The following is a 20828-nucleotide window of genomic DNA, read 5'->3' on the forward strand; positions in this document are numbered from 1 at the left end:
GAGTAGCAGTATGAATGTAAATTACAGGCTCATCAACCTATGGGTCAGTGTTCTTGGAGGGTGCAACAGTTAATGTTTTGCCTGACTGCAAAGTAGTTTTGCCCATAGGAATAAACGTAACAGGGTGGATGAGTGCAGGCAGCTGAGAGGTATGTGTGATTTAAATCTATGGGTACGGTATCGCATGGAAGATGAAGGCAGATAGGTGTAGGACTGTCAACAGAAAGAAATGCTGGTTACTGAAAGTAGCTAATAGCTGTCCTGCAAAGACTGCATCTCTTCCTCTTACAGTCGCGGTGATCTGCATCCTCCACGCTGTATAAATGCACATGGGCGTTATAAACAGTGTGTACTACTTAAGTCTCTGCACGCATCCCCCATTACGCTAATTCATATGTCCAAAATTGCTTCATAATCTAAATGGATTACGCACCTGCTTCCTCTGAGACAGGTGCTGAGAGCCCACATCTAGCGCAGGTGTTGCTGCTGCCTCTTTCTGGGTGGTTACGCTTTCATTGCCATCATCCTCTTCCTTGGGTGACTCGATCAAAGGTGAAGGGTGCCCATCAGTGGCAGGGGCAGGGTGTTCAAGGATCAGCTGTGGAGTTCCAAAAGGATGTATTGACACATGATGACTGATGGGCGATTCCTGTGTTTATTTTCATGTGAATAACAAATGTATTCCAGAGAACTTCCAAGGATGTCCCATTTATGGTTATGGATAGTGGTGACAAAATGTAATGAACATGGTCTTTATTTAAATGAGTAACTATCAGGGTCCCATGACTTGCAGTCTCCGAGTTGTCTTGCCACAGTCCTCTTCAGAGCATAATGATATTTAACGTCCTGCCACAGTATCGCATAAATGTTGGGTGCTGATTTCTTGGGAAGAAGCCACAGGTTGCCTTCTTGAGAGATTAAATAGTGGTGGTGGTTGTTAAGGTGACAGGCAGTCCTCACCAACTGCCAGCACTTCCAAAAGAGTCGCTCTGTTGTCTCTTGGTAAGAAAGGGAAAAAAAAGTTCTTTCTGCCTTTATGCTGAAAACGTTGATTTTGGTTTTTCTCTAGTTACCCTGTAACATTCACGGGTTACAGGTTCTTAGAGGCTGCCTGCAGAGACATCCTCTGCTTCATAATACAAGTTGACATGGAGTTTTTATTAAGGTGCTGTGAATGTCTTAAAGCAAATCGCAGTGCCATTGTGTGATTTAATTTGCTGCTGTAATGTCCCTTCTAAAACAGGGGCTTCTTTTTGTAAAGGGTATGATGCTTATTATTCCCCTTTGTTGGGGAGCTAAGTTAGTAGCTTCTTTATCATCACTACTGGAAGCAGTATCTGATGTTTTGGTGTTGAGGGTGGTTGTTGTTTGTTTCTGTTTATTGCTGTCATGTTCTTTCCTCCCCATTCTGTGCCGCCTTATAGAAGATGTGGCAAACAAATTGTTGGCACTTGTTCTTGGGACTTTACTCATATTTTAGTTCAAAACATAGGGTCTTAGTTCAAGGTACTGTGTTTACCCAAATGTAGGGCAGAAACAAGTGCATTAAAGGCAAGTCTTTTTCAACTTCTCCTTCCACATCTTGTTTTCAGCTTATAATAGTGAGAAGTAGTATGGCTATTACAGCAAAAACTGGTTAAATTGTTAGTTTTGTTGGTAACGCTTCTAAATACTGACTATTCTAAAAATGTTATGCCGCTCAAAAACTAAGGTCCTACCAAAATTACTTAGACATTCTAGAGCTCCTGATGGAGTGCATCAGAGACTTCATAAAGAAAGGGAATAAAGTCTATTCATTTTTTTGTGGTTGTTGAATACTGACAGGAAGACAGACTGCCAGGAGCTGGAAGGTGTTTTTTTTTTTTAAAAAAAGGCAGAATTAATGCTTATCTTCCTGTAAGAAGGCTTGACAGATTAACATCCAAGGGAGAAGACTTAAAATGAAACTAATGCAAGTAAAATACTGCTGTGTAATTACAGACGTTACTGAGTTGAGCTACTCCCTGTTAATGACACTTAATTAATATAACCCAGTTGCAAGGTGATTTATGGGTGGTTTGAATAAGTGTGTGAGATCAGAAGGACTGGTTTTCCGCTTTCTATAACAGAGACACTATGTAGTCGCTTTTTATAAGGTGATGCAAAGGTACCTAAAGCAGAACTAATGGGCACAGTGGATTAAGAGATTATGGGACTTTTCCATAGCTCCTTAGAGTGTCTGCTTCAGCCGTTCCTTCCAGGGTTCAGTCTCATGTTGTCTCACGTTACCTTTTTGCATGTCAGAAGGCTTAATACAGACTCATTTTTATTTGCATATTCAGCTACCTTTTGACTTACTGCTATGGTACAAGAGTTTTATAAACTTACTTGCTATTATATGCTGTGCAGGGCATTCAGGGTACTACATTTGGAGAGTGTATTCTAGCATTTTGTTGATGTGTAATCTGTTTTAAGGAGGCATGTGCCGGGAAACTCTTTGTTTCAGCAGAGATGAGTGAAAGTGTTTCTGGAGCTCTATGGAGTAGAAGAAAGGATGGCTGCGAACATCGTGAATATGTTATTGAAGGAATAAAACAAGTAAATTCATGTTTGTGTGAAACAGACTGTTAGAGATTATTTAACATGGAATGTACTCAATTTTCTCCAAACTGTACTGTGCTTGTTACTCATTTTGGCTTTTTTTTGTTTTTTTTTTCTTTTTCTTTTTTTGCCTTCAGTTCTATAGGTGCTGGTGCAAAAACAGTTTAGCAATGGATCAAAGAAAAAATGATAGTTTTGTCCCAAGTATCACGCAGTTGGAAGACTTCCTAACAGAACATGACTCCAATGTTGTTTGGCTGTTAGTAGGTAAGGTGAATCCATTCTGTTTTGGTTAAATGTTTTTTTTGTATGTACTTTTAAATGTGCTTCTCTATATGCTTGCATACCAATATTGAATTTCTTCCCAAATTACATCAAAACATTGAAAATAGATTCTGATTTGTTGTACAGCTGGTTAGTGAAGTATGGCAATGCTACTTAAGTAATTCGGAAAGAAAAACTACAGAACTGTTTCCAATACTAACCATGCTGCAACACTTGGGAGATAAGTCCAGTGTTCAAAGGACGATGCTCTACAGCTGCTACTCTGCAAAATAAGAACTTGGTCAGAACTGCTCTCCATGAAATAAGTTTTTTTCTAAACCAGAGTACGCTGGTCATTAATTGTAATACCGTAACAAAAGATTAGCATTGTAGCACATGACAGGCAGATACAGTAACTTCATTATACCAGTATGTGCATATCTGCCATTTAATATGGTATAGTTTCAATAGTGATATAAAGACTATTGTGTTTAATAACATAACTTCTAGACTAAATTGTGTGCCACAGTAACACTTTGAGCCAAACTATCATGTACTTGGTTATGTTTTTGTAAATGTGCCTGATTTAGGTATGCTAATTTTCTTATACCACCAGTGCTATTGTTTATGTTTGTGTGTAGGTCCTTTTATTTTCTGAATCTATGAACAAGTGGGTCAGGGACAGCAAAATAAAAATTAAGTTGTATTCAGGTCCAGATGAGAGTGCTAGAAGTGTGTGATGAATTTGGACTTTTCCAAAGGTAGATAATACCTGCTTTTCAGCCTGGATTCTGAGGGGCAGCACAGGAAAAATAACTTTATTTTTTGTTTTCTGGGAAGTTAAAGCATGTCTTTTGGCTTTTGACATACTGGAATTATTTTTCAGTAGGCGAAACTGAATGGAAAGGACATAGAAAGCACCCTCGGCTAATTTGCCTGAATATTACTTCGCTTTTAATATATTGACACAGAAACTTTGTAGTCATCATAAAATTCGAAGTGTAATTTAGATGGCTTATTGCTGGTCATGGTAAAATGTGGAACAAATGCAGAACAGATCTGAAAAATTTGTCTCCAGAAGCTTTGACTTGAGACTTAGAGATGCTCAGGTCTTTCACCAAAGAATAAAAGTTTCAAATTGCTGCCCGCAGAATTCTCTTTCTCTGGTTATCCCTCTCTGCACTGGATTCCTAGAGCAAACTATTAGTTAATTCTACTTGGAAAGTATGTAGGGTATAAGCAATTCCATGTAACAGCTATAATTTAAACCCAAAGGTTTGCTTCGTTTTCTTATTTGCTTGAATATATTAAACTTCCAAATTTCTGTTTCACAGAAGGGTGGGTGGAACTCCAAGAAATATAGTTCATCCTCTTTTTCTAAGGGCAGGTTGACCTATATACAATTATGCAGTTTTGGGGAGCTGCTGATCTCTTCAATTGTAAGAAACCACTTTGTATTTTTAGAAACAGTGACACAAACAACAGAAAAAGCTGGATAGCCTCCTGTTATTATGAGGTTTGGATAGAAACATATTAAAGTAATATTTATTAACTGACCCAGTTTCAGCCAGCCATTCCTCCTTTGCTTTCATCTGCTGACCTATGGCATCCCGTTATAAGAGAACAAAAAAAGATGTCGATAGTTTCTTCTCCTGAATCTTGAAACAGCTAACTGTTGATCCCAGAATTCTAGAAATGAACATGCTCCTCAAAGAGCTGGTGCTCAAATCTAGAATAATTTCTAAAAATCACATGCAGTAAAACTTTCCAAATATAATTTCCAAAATTATAAATTAAATTAAAATTATAGTTTCAGTGAAGGGGCTTTTAAAATCAAGAACATAATAGTGAGATGAATAGAGTTTAGGGGATCTGTCACTTTAGAGAGGAGGTGAAATTTGGTGAGGGAAAAGAAAAGGTTACAGCTTGTGGCAGAGGTGAGACTGGTAGTAAGGCAGTAGATTAGGACCGAAGTGCCTGGAAACTGCACTAGTTTGCTGATTTTTCTCAGCATATGTCACCTTAAAAGGGTACCTGCTTGGCTTTATCTACAAGTTAAGTGTGTAGTTGAACTTTAATCTCAAATTAAGTTTTATTACTGGAATGAGACCCTTTGAGTGTGAGTCATTCCACCTTTTTCCCTACATTGACAGAGGACCAGCAGTGAGTAGCTTACTCCTCTGAAAGCGAGGGGAGGTAAACGCTGTCCTTGGAGAGTGCCTTCACTGAATGCCAAAAGCAGTTTCTTTTTTGGGGTGTAGCTTTAACCCTCCCTGCCTTGTTCCTGTGTAATCACCCACACAGATTTGATTTGTTTTATGTGTCGCAGCTTACCTACCTGAATGTGTGAGCTACTTGAATTTTGGTCACACTGGATCTGTTTTCCAGTAAGGAAAAGACAAATTTGTGCAAGTCTTTCTCTTCTATCTTCTTATCTTTCAACAAAGCACAGGCGTCATTACAAAGCACTGGAGCATCCCAGTGCAAAAAAATTAAGGGGCATTAAAAGGACAGGTGGTTTTTGTAATTCCTTTTGTTTGTGTTTTTTTGGGGGGTAATCATCTGAACTCTCTGCAGAGTGCAGGCATCATACCCATATGCCTTTTTGCACTTCAGATTTCCCATAACAGGCACAATAAATCTGAGTTTCTCAGTATGAAGTGTATATATAAATTAAAAACTTCTGTTACAAAGTTCAATTAGTATAATGAGTAGAGATACCGCAAATACAAAAATTGTTTTCTTTCCTACTCTGCTTTGGATGAAACAGAGTGGTAATTATCAGTAAAGTGAGTTAGAACTATTCTGTTCCCTGGCAGCCCCGTTCCTTTTGGGTTTGTCCTTCTGGAAGCTTTGAGAACCCTTACAGTTAGAAATAGGTTACTAGCTCTTAATCAACTAAAGTAAAAATTACTTTGGGGATTAGCAGACCTAATTTATTTTTTTTTAAACATGTTTCTCATTGGATTGCTATTTCCTTTTTTTCCTATCAAATTCCATGCTGGAACTGTTGACAGATTTCTGCTGACCCAAGGCACATTTCTCTCGGGATACAGCAACTTCAATGCTTCAATGGCTTCAGATGTGATAATGTTGCTTCCTGTGCTAAGATATGAAAGACTAGAAATCTAAGTTACAGTTCATAGTTTGGAGAAGGGTGGAGAAAGAATGTAGTCTGATTTTTGTTACGGTGGTTTTTTAGGGTGTTTTGAAATAAATGACTGTGTGGGATTGTGCATGTTATGATTTGTTCTATGAAATTTAACTTCTTGGATGATAAGGGATGCAATGAAATATGTGTTGCCCTTTGCAAGTCCTCAGGATGATGTGAAATTTTTTTTGTGGGTTTTTTTATATTGAGGAATGGAAGAGCAGTGAAGAATCTATACTTTACTGAACTTCCCACTTCCCCTTATTTTTTCTCCCCATCTCTTTACATCCTTCTCATACCATCTTCCTGAAAACACCCATTAAAATGTCCCATCAGTTTCAAATATTTTGGAGACTAGAAAGAACGTTCTTGTGCTTTATAGTCTTAATAGGTAAGGCTTTTATCTAGGTCAGCATACTTCAAAAAATATTTTAATTCATTTTAATCTTTCAACAGCGACAATATTGTCTTGTGGATGGATTATCTACCTAACTTACTATAATTCCCGGAACATTGGACTCATTTTAACTTTGGTTCTTAACAGATTATATAAACATGGCTACATCCATATTGGTAAGTTATGATTCCTGTAACGCTGCTGTTTATCTACTGCTTTTTATTATACCTTGATTTGCTAAAACTCTTAAGTAAAATCAAAGTGTTCCTTTGTTACAGTAATTTGAAAATGATCAGCATGGGTTTAATTCAAGAAGAGAAAAAGTTCACTATCATGCTTTAGGGGGAGGATTCTTGGTGTTGGTAGAAAAACACCCCCTTTTTCACTGAAGTCTCTCATTATTTTGTATTAAAGTTCACTTGATAGGTTTTTAATTTTAAGTTGAGTTTACTTTTTTCTGTTTAACCTGTATACTTCATGTACTATAAAATCTGTACATTTTCCGTTACCTCTTTTTCGAAGCCCTGTAATCATAATGGTTAGTCTGCTAAAAGGAGAAGATTGACTCAGTCTCCCCCCCCACAGAACCTGCCTGAGCCGCTTCTGAGTTTTGCCTCATGCTTTGGTGTTAAGGGCTGCAGCCTCCCACTCCCCCCGCACCTTTGAGGCGGGTTATATGGCATCTGTAGCGTGATGATCTGTAGCCCACTGGAGTGGGCTTAGAAGGGCATAGCGGAGTCTCATGCCTCAACTCCCTGTTAGGGCAGTGTCCTTGCTTTTGAATAAGCTGTCAGAACAACTAATCATGTTAATCCATACTGGGACTGTGATATGTAGAATTTATACTGCCTAGAACATTTGCATCAAAATCCATTAACTTTTCTTTTTTAAATATTTTAAAACATTTTTTTTTTTAATAGAACGGGTCAGTGCAAATCACTTGGGCACTCACCCACATTACAAAATTATCTGATGCTGAGTCACAGAGGGCTGTATCCCACAACCTCACTCTGACTGCTCTTTTAATTTTCTTTAATTTATTCTTCCATGCCTTCCTCTGTCTGCTTCCCAGAATGACAACGACTTTAGTTCTGGACTCTTTCTGCAACTATTCATTGTAAATGTAGTGAAAACTTAAAAAACCCAACAAAACCAACCCACCCACAGCCACCTGCCAAAGAGACACCTGCAATAATTTGCTTATGTCCTCAAGAATTTAAGAACTGTAATCCAAACCATTTTCAAATCCAACTTTTTGAGCAGCAATATAGATGAAATACTTATTGGCTGCTACACTTGATCTGTGGGCTTTTATTAAAATTTCTCTGTGAAATTGCTATTAAGTAAAGGCAGCTGGACATAGCTGGCCAAATATGTGGTGTTCTCTATAAACTTCATCAGTGAGAAGAACATAACATTAATTAAATCCCATGAGTTAAAGCTTGGCTTCCATCAATTAATGTTGATATTTATTTTTTTAAGACAAATCATGGTTTACTTAACTTTCTGTGGGTGAGGTGGAAAGCCTTAGCAAAAATAAGGGCTATTGCATTACCTGCTGGTCTTTTCATGCTTATTAATCCTTCCTGCTGTAAACACAGTTGTCATAATAGTTGGACTGAAACCTTTATAGGCATTTAAAATTTGAAAAACTATTTTGTCAGGAATCTGTATTTCTCTAATTACGGTCTTACACACAATGACTTGATACAATAAATTTCTAAATAGCTTTCCTAACTCTTTTCACAAGCTTCGCAAGGCACCTGGATGTTGCTGAGTGACTAGTGTGTCTCAGGGGGTTGGCTGTATTCTTGGGGGATACCAAACCCAGCACCTTTTGGAGTTATATACTTTTTGTCTTGTATGTTCTGAATCTCTTGACTCCCCTTCTCCTCTGAAAGTCAGTGTGTTTTCAAAGGGAAAACTCAAGATACCCAGTAAACCTGTTACAAATAATTGAATACTATATTCTTCCTGTTCAGAAAATAAAGCATCAACAACTTTAGGCCAATGTCTGATAAACACTTTTTTCACACTAGGTTCCTTTTCGTTCTCTGTGCTGTCTGGAAAAGTCATGGTTCGTGAAATCTATTTCATCACGGAAGACATGTCTATCAGGTACAGATTGCCAAGAGAGTCATTCTTCTAAATAGTGATTTCAAATACAGTAAATGTATGTGTCTAAATAACACGTATCAGAATACTGTCTTACAAATGAGCAATAAATATATTTGTAAATGTTAAAAATCAGCTGACTCTTTTGATGGTAATGTTTAGACATTCTTAGATACTTGTTAGCTCATTTGCAGTTTGAGCGTTATCAGTTGGAAGTGAGTAGTGGATAAGATTCTAGTTGTCCTTGATATTTGTAAAAGAAAACACTTCAGAGTTTGAAGGAGAACTACTTTTTCATTAATGTCTTTCACTGCCTCATGCTCCCGCTTTTAAGTCTGGAAGATTCATTTTGGTCAAGTAGTTTGCATTTATTTACTGGAATTGAGTAATATGTTTCATGAATTGTGCACTAATGAATAGTTTTCATTCTTGCTGTTAAATTTGGAAAGCCTTGAGAAGGCAATGGATATGGGGTTTTATACAAGTTTCAGCTGATGCAGTAATTGTATAATACATTGCATTCTTTGTGCTATAATGATTTGTGCTTTAATACTGCTGGTACACTACTGCAGTTCCAGATCTCTGCACTGCATAAGGCAACATGTCATGCAGCTGCACATAGGATTTTAGATTATCACTCAATTTCTGCTTTATCTCATTTATTTAATTTAGAATTCAAGATGGATTTATCATATTTCGCTGGTGGAAGATGTACAACCCTAAGCAGAAACAGCATGGTAGGTTTCTCAAAAAGGTTTCAAAGTTTACAGGGAGCCTACAGAAAAAGGCTTCCTTTGCACAATCACATGCGTGTAAATGATTTGTTAGTATGTACTTGAAGTACATTGAATCATCAGAAGGTATGAGTTCTTTTAACTGGCTGATCTGTGTTAGTAGACTAGAACAACGCAATGAAATAAATACAGGATGCATTATCAGGGACTTGCATCCTTCTTAAGACAAACCATTAACTTTAATAGTAGCCTTCATTAGCTCTAGTCTAAGCATAATTGTCCCTGTATTGAAGTTTATAACTGTGATAAATAGAGACTTCTTATGTTCTGGAAACGATTTCAGTTTTCAAGTTGTAGTGTTGTGCTGTCAGTATTTTAGCAGAAGTGTTTCGGTAAGGAGATGTTCTTTAGTACGTGGTAACCCTGTGTCTTAATGACATCTATGGTCATAGAAGTGGGGAAGTGTGAAAGAGAAATTAATTTTTCTTCCTTATCTCTGGTTGAAGAAGGATGATTAACACCAGATGCAAGAGACTAATTGTATCTGTGGAAAATGCTGTGAAAAAAAAATAAGTAGCCTTGTGATGTATGCTTAGTCATTTTTAGGATTAGAATCTGGTTGAATGAATCTCAGGTCCTGCCTCACTTGACTTGTGAAGCATCACAGCTCCATTGCTAATTCAAGGAGGTCCAGAAATGGCAACTGTCTACAGTTGAGGAGGGCACTAATTGAGAGGGTCATTACACTTTGGAAGGAGCTTTTTTTCCCCATCTGTCCTTTGGAAGTGGCCTCTGATGGTGTGAAGCCTCTTAGACTTGTCAGCAAGCTTGTGCAGCTGTTGCGTATGCAGTACTGCTACCACTGTTGAGTTGGTACTGACAAAGCATTACAGTGATACGAATTAGGAAGAGCTGCTCACATCTTTTTACTGAGACATTACTAAGCCTCTGAGGTGATAGGACACAATTCATGTTCTTTATACCGTAAGAAGACTAATTCAAAAAGTGTAACCTAGTCTCAGAGTTAATTAGATTTTTCCAACCACAGGTTATTGTCCAACAGGTTTTCATAGAATTTTCTCCATCTGCTAGTTAAAACATATTTCTCTAGTGGCTTACAGAATGAAAAAATGAATTGAACTTAATGCAATAAAAAGATTTGTGTCTGTCTCTTATGGTGGTACTTTTGCTTGGCAGTATTGAAAGGCACCTTTCTGCTGGCATTTAAGACTGCATAATTAGTGGACAAATAATCCAAGTAACAAAGGAGGTCAGAGATGTATAGGTCTGGCAATAAAGTAATGTGAATGAAATACTTTCTTAAATAATCACTTGTTTTCCTAGGAAAAATAACCATGCTCACTTTACATTTTGATTATTTAGCAGAGATGCTTTCATTTTTAACCTTAAAGGAAAAATAAAATCTTCCATGATTCTTAGTCTATTGTAGTATTTTCTTCCCAGTACTTTTTAATGTGTCCTGGTTTCAGCCAGGCTAGAGCTGGTTTTCTTCACAGGAGCTAGTGTGAGACTGTGTTTTGGATTTGGGATAAGAAACTGGTGATAAAGTGCTGATGTTTTGTGTTGTTACTAAGTACTCAAGGACAGTCCAGCCTCTCGTGCTGGGCTGCCAGCGATCAGGCTGGGGGTGCTTGGGGAGTTGGGAGGGAACACGGCCAGGACAGCTGACCCAGGCTGGCCAAAGGGATATTCCCTACCATATGATGTCATGCCCAGTACCTAAACTGGAGTGGGCCGGGGGGTGGAAATCGCTGCTCGGGGGTGGGCTATCGATCGCCGAGTGGTGAGCAATTTCTGTATTGGGCATCACTTGTTCTTGTACATTCCTTTGTCGGTATTATTATTGTTGTTATCACTGCTGTTTCCTTCTCTCTTGCTGTCCTATTAAACTGTTTTTATCTCAACCCACAAGTGTTTTCCCAGTTCTCTCCCCCGTCCCACTGGGGGAAGGGGAAGTGAGTGAGCGGCTGCGTGGTGCTTAGTTGCCAGCTGGGGCTAAACCACAACAATGTGCTTGATCGCAACAGAAATACCCGTACCTGACTGAATTGCGAAGGCTGATGGGATATTGCATCTTAAAAATCTATGTTTTGTTCAAGGATTACTCCCTTACAGCTGTCACACAGAATGGTTGGAAGACCTGTTATAGCTAGACGTTACTGATGTTATACCTTTGTTCCAGATCCTCCATAAAACGAAAAACCAAAATAGACCTGAGATCTTGCTATAGAAAAACAGATAGGCTGAATCAGGGCTATTAACAATTTAAAAATCCCACCAGATACTTACAAAAACACAAGCCTTAAATATTTTACTAGATTTGCTTGGAAAAAATACATCTTCATGAAGTCTTAGATATAAGCAATAACAATTAGTTTCCGAGTGTTGTGGTTTGTTTGTTTTTAAGTTATGTAACTGAAGTGCAGGGTGCTCCTAATGATAATGTGAAACGCAATAGGAGTGGGATTTTGTCTTTCATAGTGGTGATAAACATAAAGTCCTGTTAGTGTAGAAATAATGTGACCGCACTCTATTTTTTTTTCTGAGAGATATTTAGAGTATTAGAGGAGGGCTTTTTTTGTACACAAAGGGGAGGCTGGTGAAGGATCCTGAAATATTTGGAGTACTTAATAAGGGAGCTCCCTTTCAGGTGTCCTTAACATCACCTCTTTGGTAAAAGGCTGTACTCAATAATCCAGTTTTCAGTAGTAAGATTATAAATTTTAAGTGCCACTACAATTGTACACAAGGAGCTGAACTTCAGAGTGAGGACATCTTAAATTTCCTAAAAGCTATCTTTGTCTGTTCAAATGCGTATGCAGCTTGTACCTGTCTCCGTCTCCTGAAGGAATGTGCTGAAGGTAGTGCAGACGCATATGTTCCCCGCTGAGCTTGTAGGAGGAGAACGACTAGAAATTCATTCATGTATTCAGAGGTTTTAGAACCAGAAGGGACTTCAATGTTCATCCAACCCAGTCATACAAGTTGTAAAGTTTTCCCTGTAAGTGAAATAAGTGACATTTTACAAAGATTGAGTGATGACATGTTCAATAAGTTATGCCAAAGTAAAATTGCTTTTAATACTAGGATTTACATATTCATCTTGATACAACTTCAGCTTCCAGGTTGTTACTCCTGTCAGTAAGAAAAGTGCAGCGGTGTTCCACATGCCCATGGAATATGTTCGTGTGTTACTGGGAGTTTTTTCCCCTGCTAACTACTTTCTAATCACGTGGCTTCTCAGCCTTCTTCCTGAGGAGCTGAAGAATGAGGCAGTGCCTGCCAGTTACTGCTGACCCGCTGAGATCCACTGACTTTGCAAGTCTTGCGAGGATATGCAAGCTGAGTGGGGAGTGGGATCTGGGATTTGTCAGAGAAGAGTGAAGGTTAATTAGGAAAAAGAGGGCAAACTCGGAGGACAGTTTCCTTCGCTCTGGTGTATGTGCTTTGCAAAATGCTTTACGGTATATTCTTCCTATTGAACTTCTGGTAGTCAATATGTGTTTATGAGCAAGGGGTAGATTACAGTAATGGATGTTAGGAAGCATTACTATTAAACCTTTGTGTTGGAAAAATGAAAATGCTATGCATTCGGGTTTTTTTTTTTTCCCCCTCACGTTTCTTCTAAAGTTAAGAGAATTATTTTGTTACCATTCTTCTGAGAAGAGGAAAACTAACCCATCAAAATTGTCTACCTGCCCACTGGAGTCTAAAGTAAATGTTGCTGTAAGACTTGGGTTGCACTATAATGTAAAGGTGCTTCTCATGAAGACTTAATCTCAGTTCCTTGCATGAGAGAAGGTTTGAACCACAAAGAATTTGGATCATGTTTCTTGATAACCTGTAGTGAAGTTGCATTTCCTGCTGTGGTTTTTTAAAAGTTCCTCAGTTTGACCTAGCAAGTGCAATCTGTTTTTCATCACGGCACTATGTTTGTACTAGGCATGTCATACCAGTCTTGAAACAACTTCACAGAAAAAGTCAAGTATGTGGGTTGTGTTTCTGCCTTGAGTATTAAATTAAACCATACTGGGACTTGAGAGTAGGTTTTGTACATACTTGAGAAATGAAAGTGGTTTAGTAACAAAAGTTGGAGGATTATGTTGTGAATAGGGCACACACAGATGTCTTGTCTTAGGTGCCACAGCAGATTATCAATTTTCATATTGTAAAACTATGTAGTGTAGTTTGTGAGGTACTTTTTAAAGGGGGACTACTGTTTTGAGAACCAGTTCCTCTACTTTTTATTTTCAGGAGTGACATGTTTCACATTCCCATTAGGTTTTATTTAGTGGCTGTATTTATGTTGAATTGTTTGTGTAGATGTGATACAAACATTTGAGTAAATAATAAATAATACATCTTGATTAAACTCTGTAGGAAGCAAATGTCAAAACCTTGGCTACATTAGTAGCCATTCCAACGAATGTTGATAAAACTTCAATATTTTGCTATCAGTTTGGTAGTTCCTTTTATATGACCTACATATATGCTTCTTTGAATCATTTAACTATATGGCATTCAGATGTGTCTCTTGTCTCTCTTTCCTTGCCTTTGTCTTCTTTTTTCTTTTCCAAAAGAGTCTTAAGCAACTAAATTAGTGAGTGGAGGTCAAATCTTATTTTTGCTATTAGGGAAAAGAGATAGTTGTCTCTTTAAATCCTCTTTAAAAAAATTAATGACTACCTATGATTTAATTTAGTTAATGAGGTCTAATGCTTGCCTCCAGGAATTGAAAATACATTTATTTGTGTTCTTGATGATACTGAGATCTTCCAGGTGAACAGTTGTGTATCCCAGTCTTTGTCCATGTCATCCTTTGCCTGTGTCTTACTGATGTAAGTTAACATTACTAACGAATGGATTTGATAGTGCTTTTATGAAAACAGGAAGGAACTGAAACTGGCTCATTAACTTTTCTGTCTTCTGTTCAAGAAAACTGTGATGTCAGTGCTTTCTGGAGACTTACTACACATTTACTTTTTTTTTTTTTAATAATATGGAAATTTCTGGTAATCTATGTGTGGGGGTAAAAGGTGGGTTGCTGCTGTTGGGACAGTGTTGTATAGATGTGTGACATCAGGGGACAGATGAGTGTGTTAGCAGAGAGGGTGCATTTAATAAAGCAGGTGTCTCTAAACTTTGCCTCTTGGGCAGCTGCGTTTCTTCTCTTGACCCTGACCACAACAGCAGCGGTGTTTGCTCTGACTTTTTAGTTTCTAGTGTCTGTGGGAAATGTTGCCTTCAGTTTGTACCCCCTGAGATTTGGGACTGCTGTAATAAACATTGATGCTTCAACTTCCTAAAGTCTATTTGACTTGGAAAGACCAGATCAGGTTTTAGAGCAGCTCAGGTCTCCTGAGTGAATGCGTAATGGGCACTCTTTCAACTAGGTAATTAGGGGGAAGTTGTGCAAGCTTTTACCTCACATTAACTACATAATTAGGTCATACTATCTAAGGCAAAAGTATGTGAAAGTATGTCACAAACAGCTCTGTATGCGATCAGCAGGTGTTAAACTAGTTTTTAAGTATCGGAGGGTCAAGCTAATATTACAGTTAAAATTCTAAATTTGTGAAAGTGTTGACTGGTTGTGTAAAATAAGTATACTTCTTGTTAGTTCTGCATATTAATGTTCTTTGTTTCTTTGTAAAAGAAGGCCTTTTCCCAGTTCAGGCATGCTGTACCACAGAGCTTGGCTAGAAAAACCTTTGGTTTTTGAGATTGAGTTCGTCTCAAGTACTGATATCTGTGCCAAAAAACAGAAGATGGCACTGAGACTTCTGTGCTGTGCATCAAGAGGGATTTTTGTTTGTTTGTTTTTATATATGATACTGAATAAACCTCACTTACCATTTTGTGAAGCTCCCTCCTGGATTTATTTTTGGATTGTGACCCACGGGTGAAATGCCTTTCAGGTTTTAGATTTTATATGTAACTCTCTTATTTGCCAAGTTTTACTGATTTTCTTAGAACGGTGTAGTTATTTTCTGGAGTTTTTTACTGCTTTTTAATATGTACCCCAGCAGCTGTTCGCTATGGTGTAGATTGTATGTGCAAAATGTGCATATTTGAAAACCTGTAAATATTGTGAGGGAATGTTGGAATAGAATTAGAAACTCTTTTGCTACTATTTGTTTAGATCCAAAGGCAGAAACACGACTGTATATTATGGTGAATGACTTTGAATTTCATGTGTACAACCGTTCTGAGCTTTATGGACAACTTCAAGAACTATTTGGCTTGGATCCCACAATAATTCCAGCAAAGAAAGATGATGAAAAAGCTCAAGTAAATGGGAGGCAGAGAACACATACCAATCTTGAAAGGTAAATTATTATTCATTTTTCTATTTTGTTGATGCTTTGTTCTGCAAAGTGCTGAACTAATGGGGTAATGTTTTGTTAACGTATGCTCTGGAGGCCAAATGGTTGAAGCACAGCTGAGAGAGAAATTGCACTGACAAGCCTGACAGTCTAAATCTTTCTCCTTTCCTCAGCCATCCTACCATAATAATTAAAGAACACAACCAAACAAACCAAATGCTCCTTGTTTAATGATCAGAGACAGGTTGAAAAATCTATTTGAAGTACAATGTAGAAAGGGAGCATGTGTTGAAGAGGATTATGCTTGCAGAATAATAATGATGTTGCTCAGAAGTAATAGCTGCTCAAGACATTGGATAGGCAAAATGTGAGGATCTGTGTGGTGCTGGGAAGACGTACTGGTTTTTGAGCTTTAAACTCGGGCTGATTGCTCAAGTTGTCTTTTTAGGGCTGTGTCTTTGTGTATAGCTACACAAACCTTCTTTTCTTATTTTATTCCTCTTTTTGGGGTACCCCAGAAAACATGGTGCGAGTCTATAAGGAGTTCTTCTACATGGCTTATGTGTAGTGGAGTCAGATGTTCAATAATAAGCCTCTCTTTGGGTAGAATCACACCAGACTGATTTGCTGACAGGAGCAGAGAAGATCTAATGAGACTTGAGTCCTTCCACTGCTGCTGGCCAGTACATCTTAATAATTACGTAGTGGGCAGTGCAGGATGCTGTGGCAGTCCCAAGTTTGGGTAAGGGCTGTGCCTCTGAGCCAGTCTATTCATGTTTTCATCTTATGCCCTTATTGACAGGTGCAGGAAGCACTTCTGCCTTTGGGGAGGACCCGTCTTGGGAAACAAAAAAATCCCACACCTAAATAGGAATATTTAGAACAGACCAAGTTCCCTCGAGGCAGATTTATTTAACTGTTGCTCTGTGTTAAACACGTCACGATTGTTTTCTGCCTGTGTCAGCTCAATATACCAGCACGCGAGGCGTAGCCACGTATGCTTCCTGCTGTTCTTCCAGGCTTTGGAGGAGTCTGCAGTAGACCGCTAGCAGGTCCCTTACCAGGAGGCAGCCCTGTGGGAAGGAGAGTTCCCTGAGAGCTGTGCACCGAAGACTGCTAGAAGAAAAGGTTGGGTAGCTTTTCTGCAGAAAAAATGAAATAATAATACCTATTTTTTCCCATAGTGTTAAAGTAAAAACAGAATCTCAAGACCCTTCTTCTTCATGGAGATCACTTATTCCAGTCATTAAAGTCAATGTGAGCACGGTAAGTGAAAAGATCTTGATAATGAAAATATTTAGCAGTATATGCTGAAAAATCAGGCTTGCCATTCATTTTTCTTATACATTCTTTTTGAGTTTTTGTTATCCTTTGTGCTTTAAAAAAGTTTTAAAATGACATCACCACCTCTACTGACACAGTCACAAATCCTGCTGGTGCTGATGGAAACATGGTTATGTCCTCTGTTTTGGGAAAAACTTGTGTTTTAGACTTCTAACGGTCTCAAGAATATCACCAAGTAATTAAACTCGATAATGGGTGTTATACAACGTGCTGTGTGTTGGGTTATTGGGAGGTGTTTGGGGCTTTTTTTTTTCCTTTTTTCTTTTCTTCCCTGTATCTTTCAATAGGGGTATTTGGTCACATTCCTTAAAAGTTGATGTTGCCTCCCAAAAAAACTCAAGAAAACTGCTATTGAGGTGGTAGGAGATAGGATATTGAGAGTTTAATTTACAAGGTGGTATTTTTAGATATGCACAGATTATGGCCAGGATTTTTGTCCATAGTCTTTATTGCATATGGCTGGTTAAACTGCATTATTATAGGTAAATACCTATATATACAAAAAAGGAGTCTATAACAAGTAATTGGGTTTTCTATTTCATTTAGGGTCGCTTGGCATTTGGGAATCATTATCAGCCACAAACACTTTGTATTAACTTTGATGATGCTTTTTTGACATATACTACAAAACCACCTTCGAGCCACCTTGATCAGTTTATGCACATCGTGAAAGGAAAATTGGAAAATGTTAGAGTCATGCTGGTTCCAAGTCCAAGATATGTTGGTCTTCAAAACGATGAGTAAGTTTTGGGTTTTTTTGTCTCCATATTATTTTACTATTTATTTTAAGAAAATGAAGAAAATAATGTTGGTTTTGTTTCTGTGACTTTTATTTTTCTTTATGTGCTTAGACAGTTGGTATTTTTACCACTTTGAAAGTTTTAAATGTTGGATCTTTGAAACTGTTTTATTTATGGAGAAAAGTACTGTTTTTCTATGTCATTGTAGCTTTTTTTGTGTGTGTTCTGCTCTATGTGTTCAACTGTAGTCAACTTTTATTTTCCTTCACTCAGGTACTATAGCTGTATGTGGGCTTTAAAAGCACTGAATTTCTAGGATAAATGCAAAGTTTAAGGTGTTGACTTCTGCAGACCTGATTTGCATATGGTTTGGAAAATATATTTTTAAAAAATGGACAAAAGGTGCACAATACTTGCTGTAGTAAAAATCGTGTTACCTTTTGAAAACAGATTGCTGATCCATTTACTTCTGTGTATTCTGCATAAATGGGGTTATGCAGCTTTAACAAACTGAATGGTAATAAATCAAACGAAAGAAAGGGTGCTTGCATGAAATTTTTTGACTCAAGGATTCTTATTTTATTGCACTTTAAGCAGCAAGACATTTATGTGCATACTATATTAACATTCTTGATTGATATGCTATGAACATCATAGCCAGAAAATTCTGGCTTATCTTATTTCATGCTTACAATGTTATACAGCAGATAATTTGGACAAAAGTGCTAAATTTCAAAGTCTTTCCCAGGCGTTATTGGCTCAACAAAAAATAAATAATGTACACTATCCTTGGACAATAGTGTGTATGAGTTTATGTAAAATGATTATACTATTTTATACCTCCTAAACAACAATATCCAGAGAATGAATTATGTTGTACATCATTTGACTGTACTTTAATTGGCCTTGTATCAGCCAAATACTGCCATCTATAATATGTTTTTATATGTTTTCAAATAACATTCTGTGGATGTGTACAGAATCTTACTCTTCCAACATGACGACAAAGGAAATTTCTCCAATTAACGTGGAAAACAAACAAGATTACAACCAAATAGGATTAAGATACTCAAACTATTAGCTTTTTCTCCTGCTTCCACTAAGTATTTATTTCTATGATGCTACCATCCCTACAGCTGCTGAAGGATGGCATGTGTGCAGAAAACATGTGCCCTAATTTACTGGGTGGATTCAAGAAATGACCCAGTTCACTGGAAATTGGGAATGTTTCAATCTTTAGAGCCTGCCCTTTTATGCTTCTTTGGTTTGTAAATTAAGCTCAGTGTCTTAACTTTCAGAAATTCCTGCAGGCAACGCATGTATAAAAAACAGCTAAATGACTTGACATTTTTCACGGTAGGTTTTTGATGTTTTTATCAATTAGTCAGTTTGTTACAAACTTCATGTTATATTACAAGCAGACACCTCAATGCCTCCATCACTTTTTGCAAATAAATCTTCCAAAACCCAAGGAAAAAAAAAAATTGTGCTAGGAAAAGCACATCAAAACAGAACACGTTTGGAAAGCAGTGACTAAGTCAGCAGGCTCAAAGTGGAAGTTTAGGGTAGATATTAGGAAATACTTGTTAATTATAATCTCATTATCATTCATTGCCATTATCTAATTTGGTTTTGCAAATGGCCTGTGGTGGGGATTCTAGGGTTTAACCACCTCCATCAGCTAAGTCTGACAAGGTGTCTGTTCCTGCTGAAAGTGGGTTGGGTGGCTTCATCAGGTACCTTCCTCTCCCATTTTCTGCAGAGGTAGTTTCAGGTGCCCTTTAAGGTGAGAATACAGCTAGAAGAAGCAGTACTGTTTCCTTTTTTGCATGGCTGTGCAGTGGATGCTGATCGGGGAGTTCATCCCTATTAAGAAAAATACATGTTGGTCTTAAATCTAAATCAGTTCTGCTACTGGGTTCACCACCTATCAGTTATCACCTAACCTATGACCATCCTAGGACTGGTGTAAGGAAAGATACTGCTGTTCTTGGCTGCTGTCTTGTGTTTGCTATGGCTTGAGATGCTCTGATAATGTAGAACTATAAGCTGCTTCAGCCATCTACTGTATATTTTCATATTCTTGAAAAAGGAATCAAAAAAACCTAGTGACAAGACATGACGATACAGAAGACAGCTTTCCTCTTGGTGGAAAAAAACCACACTGAACAGGCAAAAAGTTTTATACAAGTGTAGTGAGTTCAGACAGATCAGAACAAGAGAGTTTAATGGAATATGCAGACTTGGTGAAGTTGTACACTAAAAGAATTGGAGGAAAAGGACTGAGGAAGACGTTTAGCTACCACATGGGTTTTGGGGTGGTTTTGTTAGTTTGTTTTTTTTTCCTCCCCCACCACTTCCATTTAGTGTAAGACCTCATAGCTTTCCTCCAGAAAGTGGAGTATGACGATGGTGATAAGGATGACATGGCAGTGGGTGTTTGACAGGAGGTTTTGGCCATTCTGTCAGCTCCTGAAGCTTTTCTGTACGTATTTCTCTCTTTCCTACAGCTAAATGACAGTTTTTCTTAAGCGGTGGAGGTAAGTCAAATTGTCCATCTTGAAGAAGACTTAACTCAAAAACTCTCTGTAATTCTATTTAAGATAGTGTTTTAGATTAAAACAAAATTATTAATTATTCTAAGTTGGTGTAAGTAAACGCTATTAGGAAGGCAGAAGTAAACAATTGTTAAATCTGCCTTATGCATTCATGCTTTACAGTCATTTTTATTAAAACAGTAAAGTAGCTTCTCCAGTTTATTTCTGTAGGCTTAGGTAAATCTGTATATAGTGTTTTGAGACCTGTGCACTCCGTGCTGTCAGAGAGGAGAATGCACTTGTGAGACGGGGATACAGTATTCTGTATTTCACGGGACAAATCGTACACCAGGTCGAGCAGCGGGGATTAAGTAGGGTTTGCCCTCTCAGACGGGCTACCTTGCGCTGTGGCGGCTGACATGGCCGGTAGAACGCTGAAACGCGATGCAGCCTGTGCCTGGCAGCGCACCCCGCTGAGGGTGCGGGCGGACAACAGCAAATGACTGCGTCGGCCCGAGAAGTTACTGTCAGGCTCCGAAGTTTTGCAGCTGGTTGTGTTACGTGAGCTTCCCCGCTCTTGCGTTACGCAGCGGAGTGGATTCCTCTGAGCCCCCGTTGG

At 38.1% G+C, this 20828-nt stretch overlaps 1 protein-coding gene across 1 annotated transcript in view; it reads left to right on the plus strand.

The window, feature by feature from the left end:
- Positions 1-2171: 2171 nt before the first annotated feature.
- BLTP1 (bridge-like lipid transfer protein family member 1) overlaps positions 2172-20828 on the plus strand; it is a gene marked incomplete at its 3' end in the record, with an annotated part of 123471 nt that continues 104814 nt past the window's right edge. The window contains exons 1-7 of the mRNA XM_081999640.1: positions 2172-2847; positions 6452-6568; positions 8432-8510; positions 9180-9244; positions 15405-15591; positions 16773-16854; positions 17479-17672. Of these exons, the coding sequence (XP_081855766.1) occupies positions 2628-2847; positions 6452-6568; positions 8432-8510; positions 9180-9244; positions 15405-15591; positions 16773-16854; positions 17479-17672 (944 nt within the window). The 5' untranslated portion in view covers positions 2172-2627. The remainder of the gene's footprint in view (positions 2848-6451; positions 6569-8431; positions 8511-9179; positions 9245-15404; positions 15592-16772; positions 16855-17478; positions 17673-20828) is intronic.

Source organism: Phaethon aethereus, assembly GCF_964289735.1.
Source record: "Phaethon aethereus genome assembly, chromosome: 4".
NCBI lineage: Eukaryota > Metazoa > Chordata > Aves > Phaethontiformes > Phaethontidae > Phaethon > Phaethon aethereus.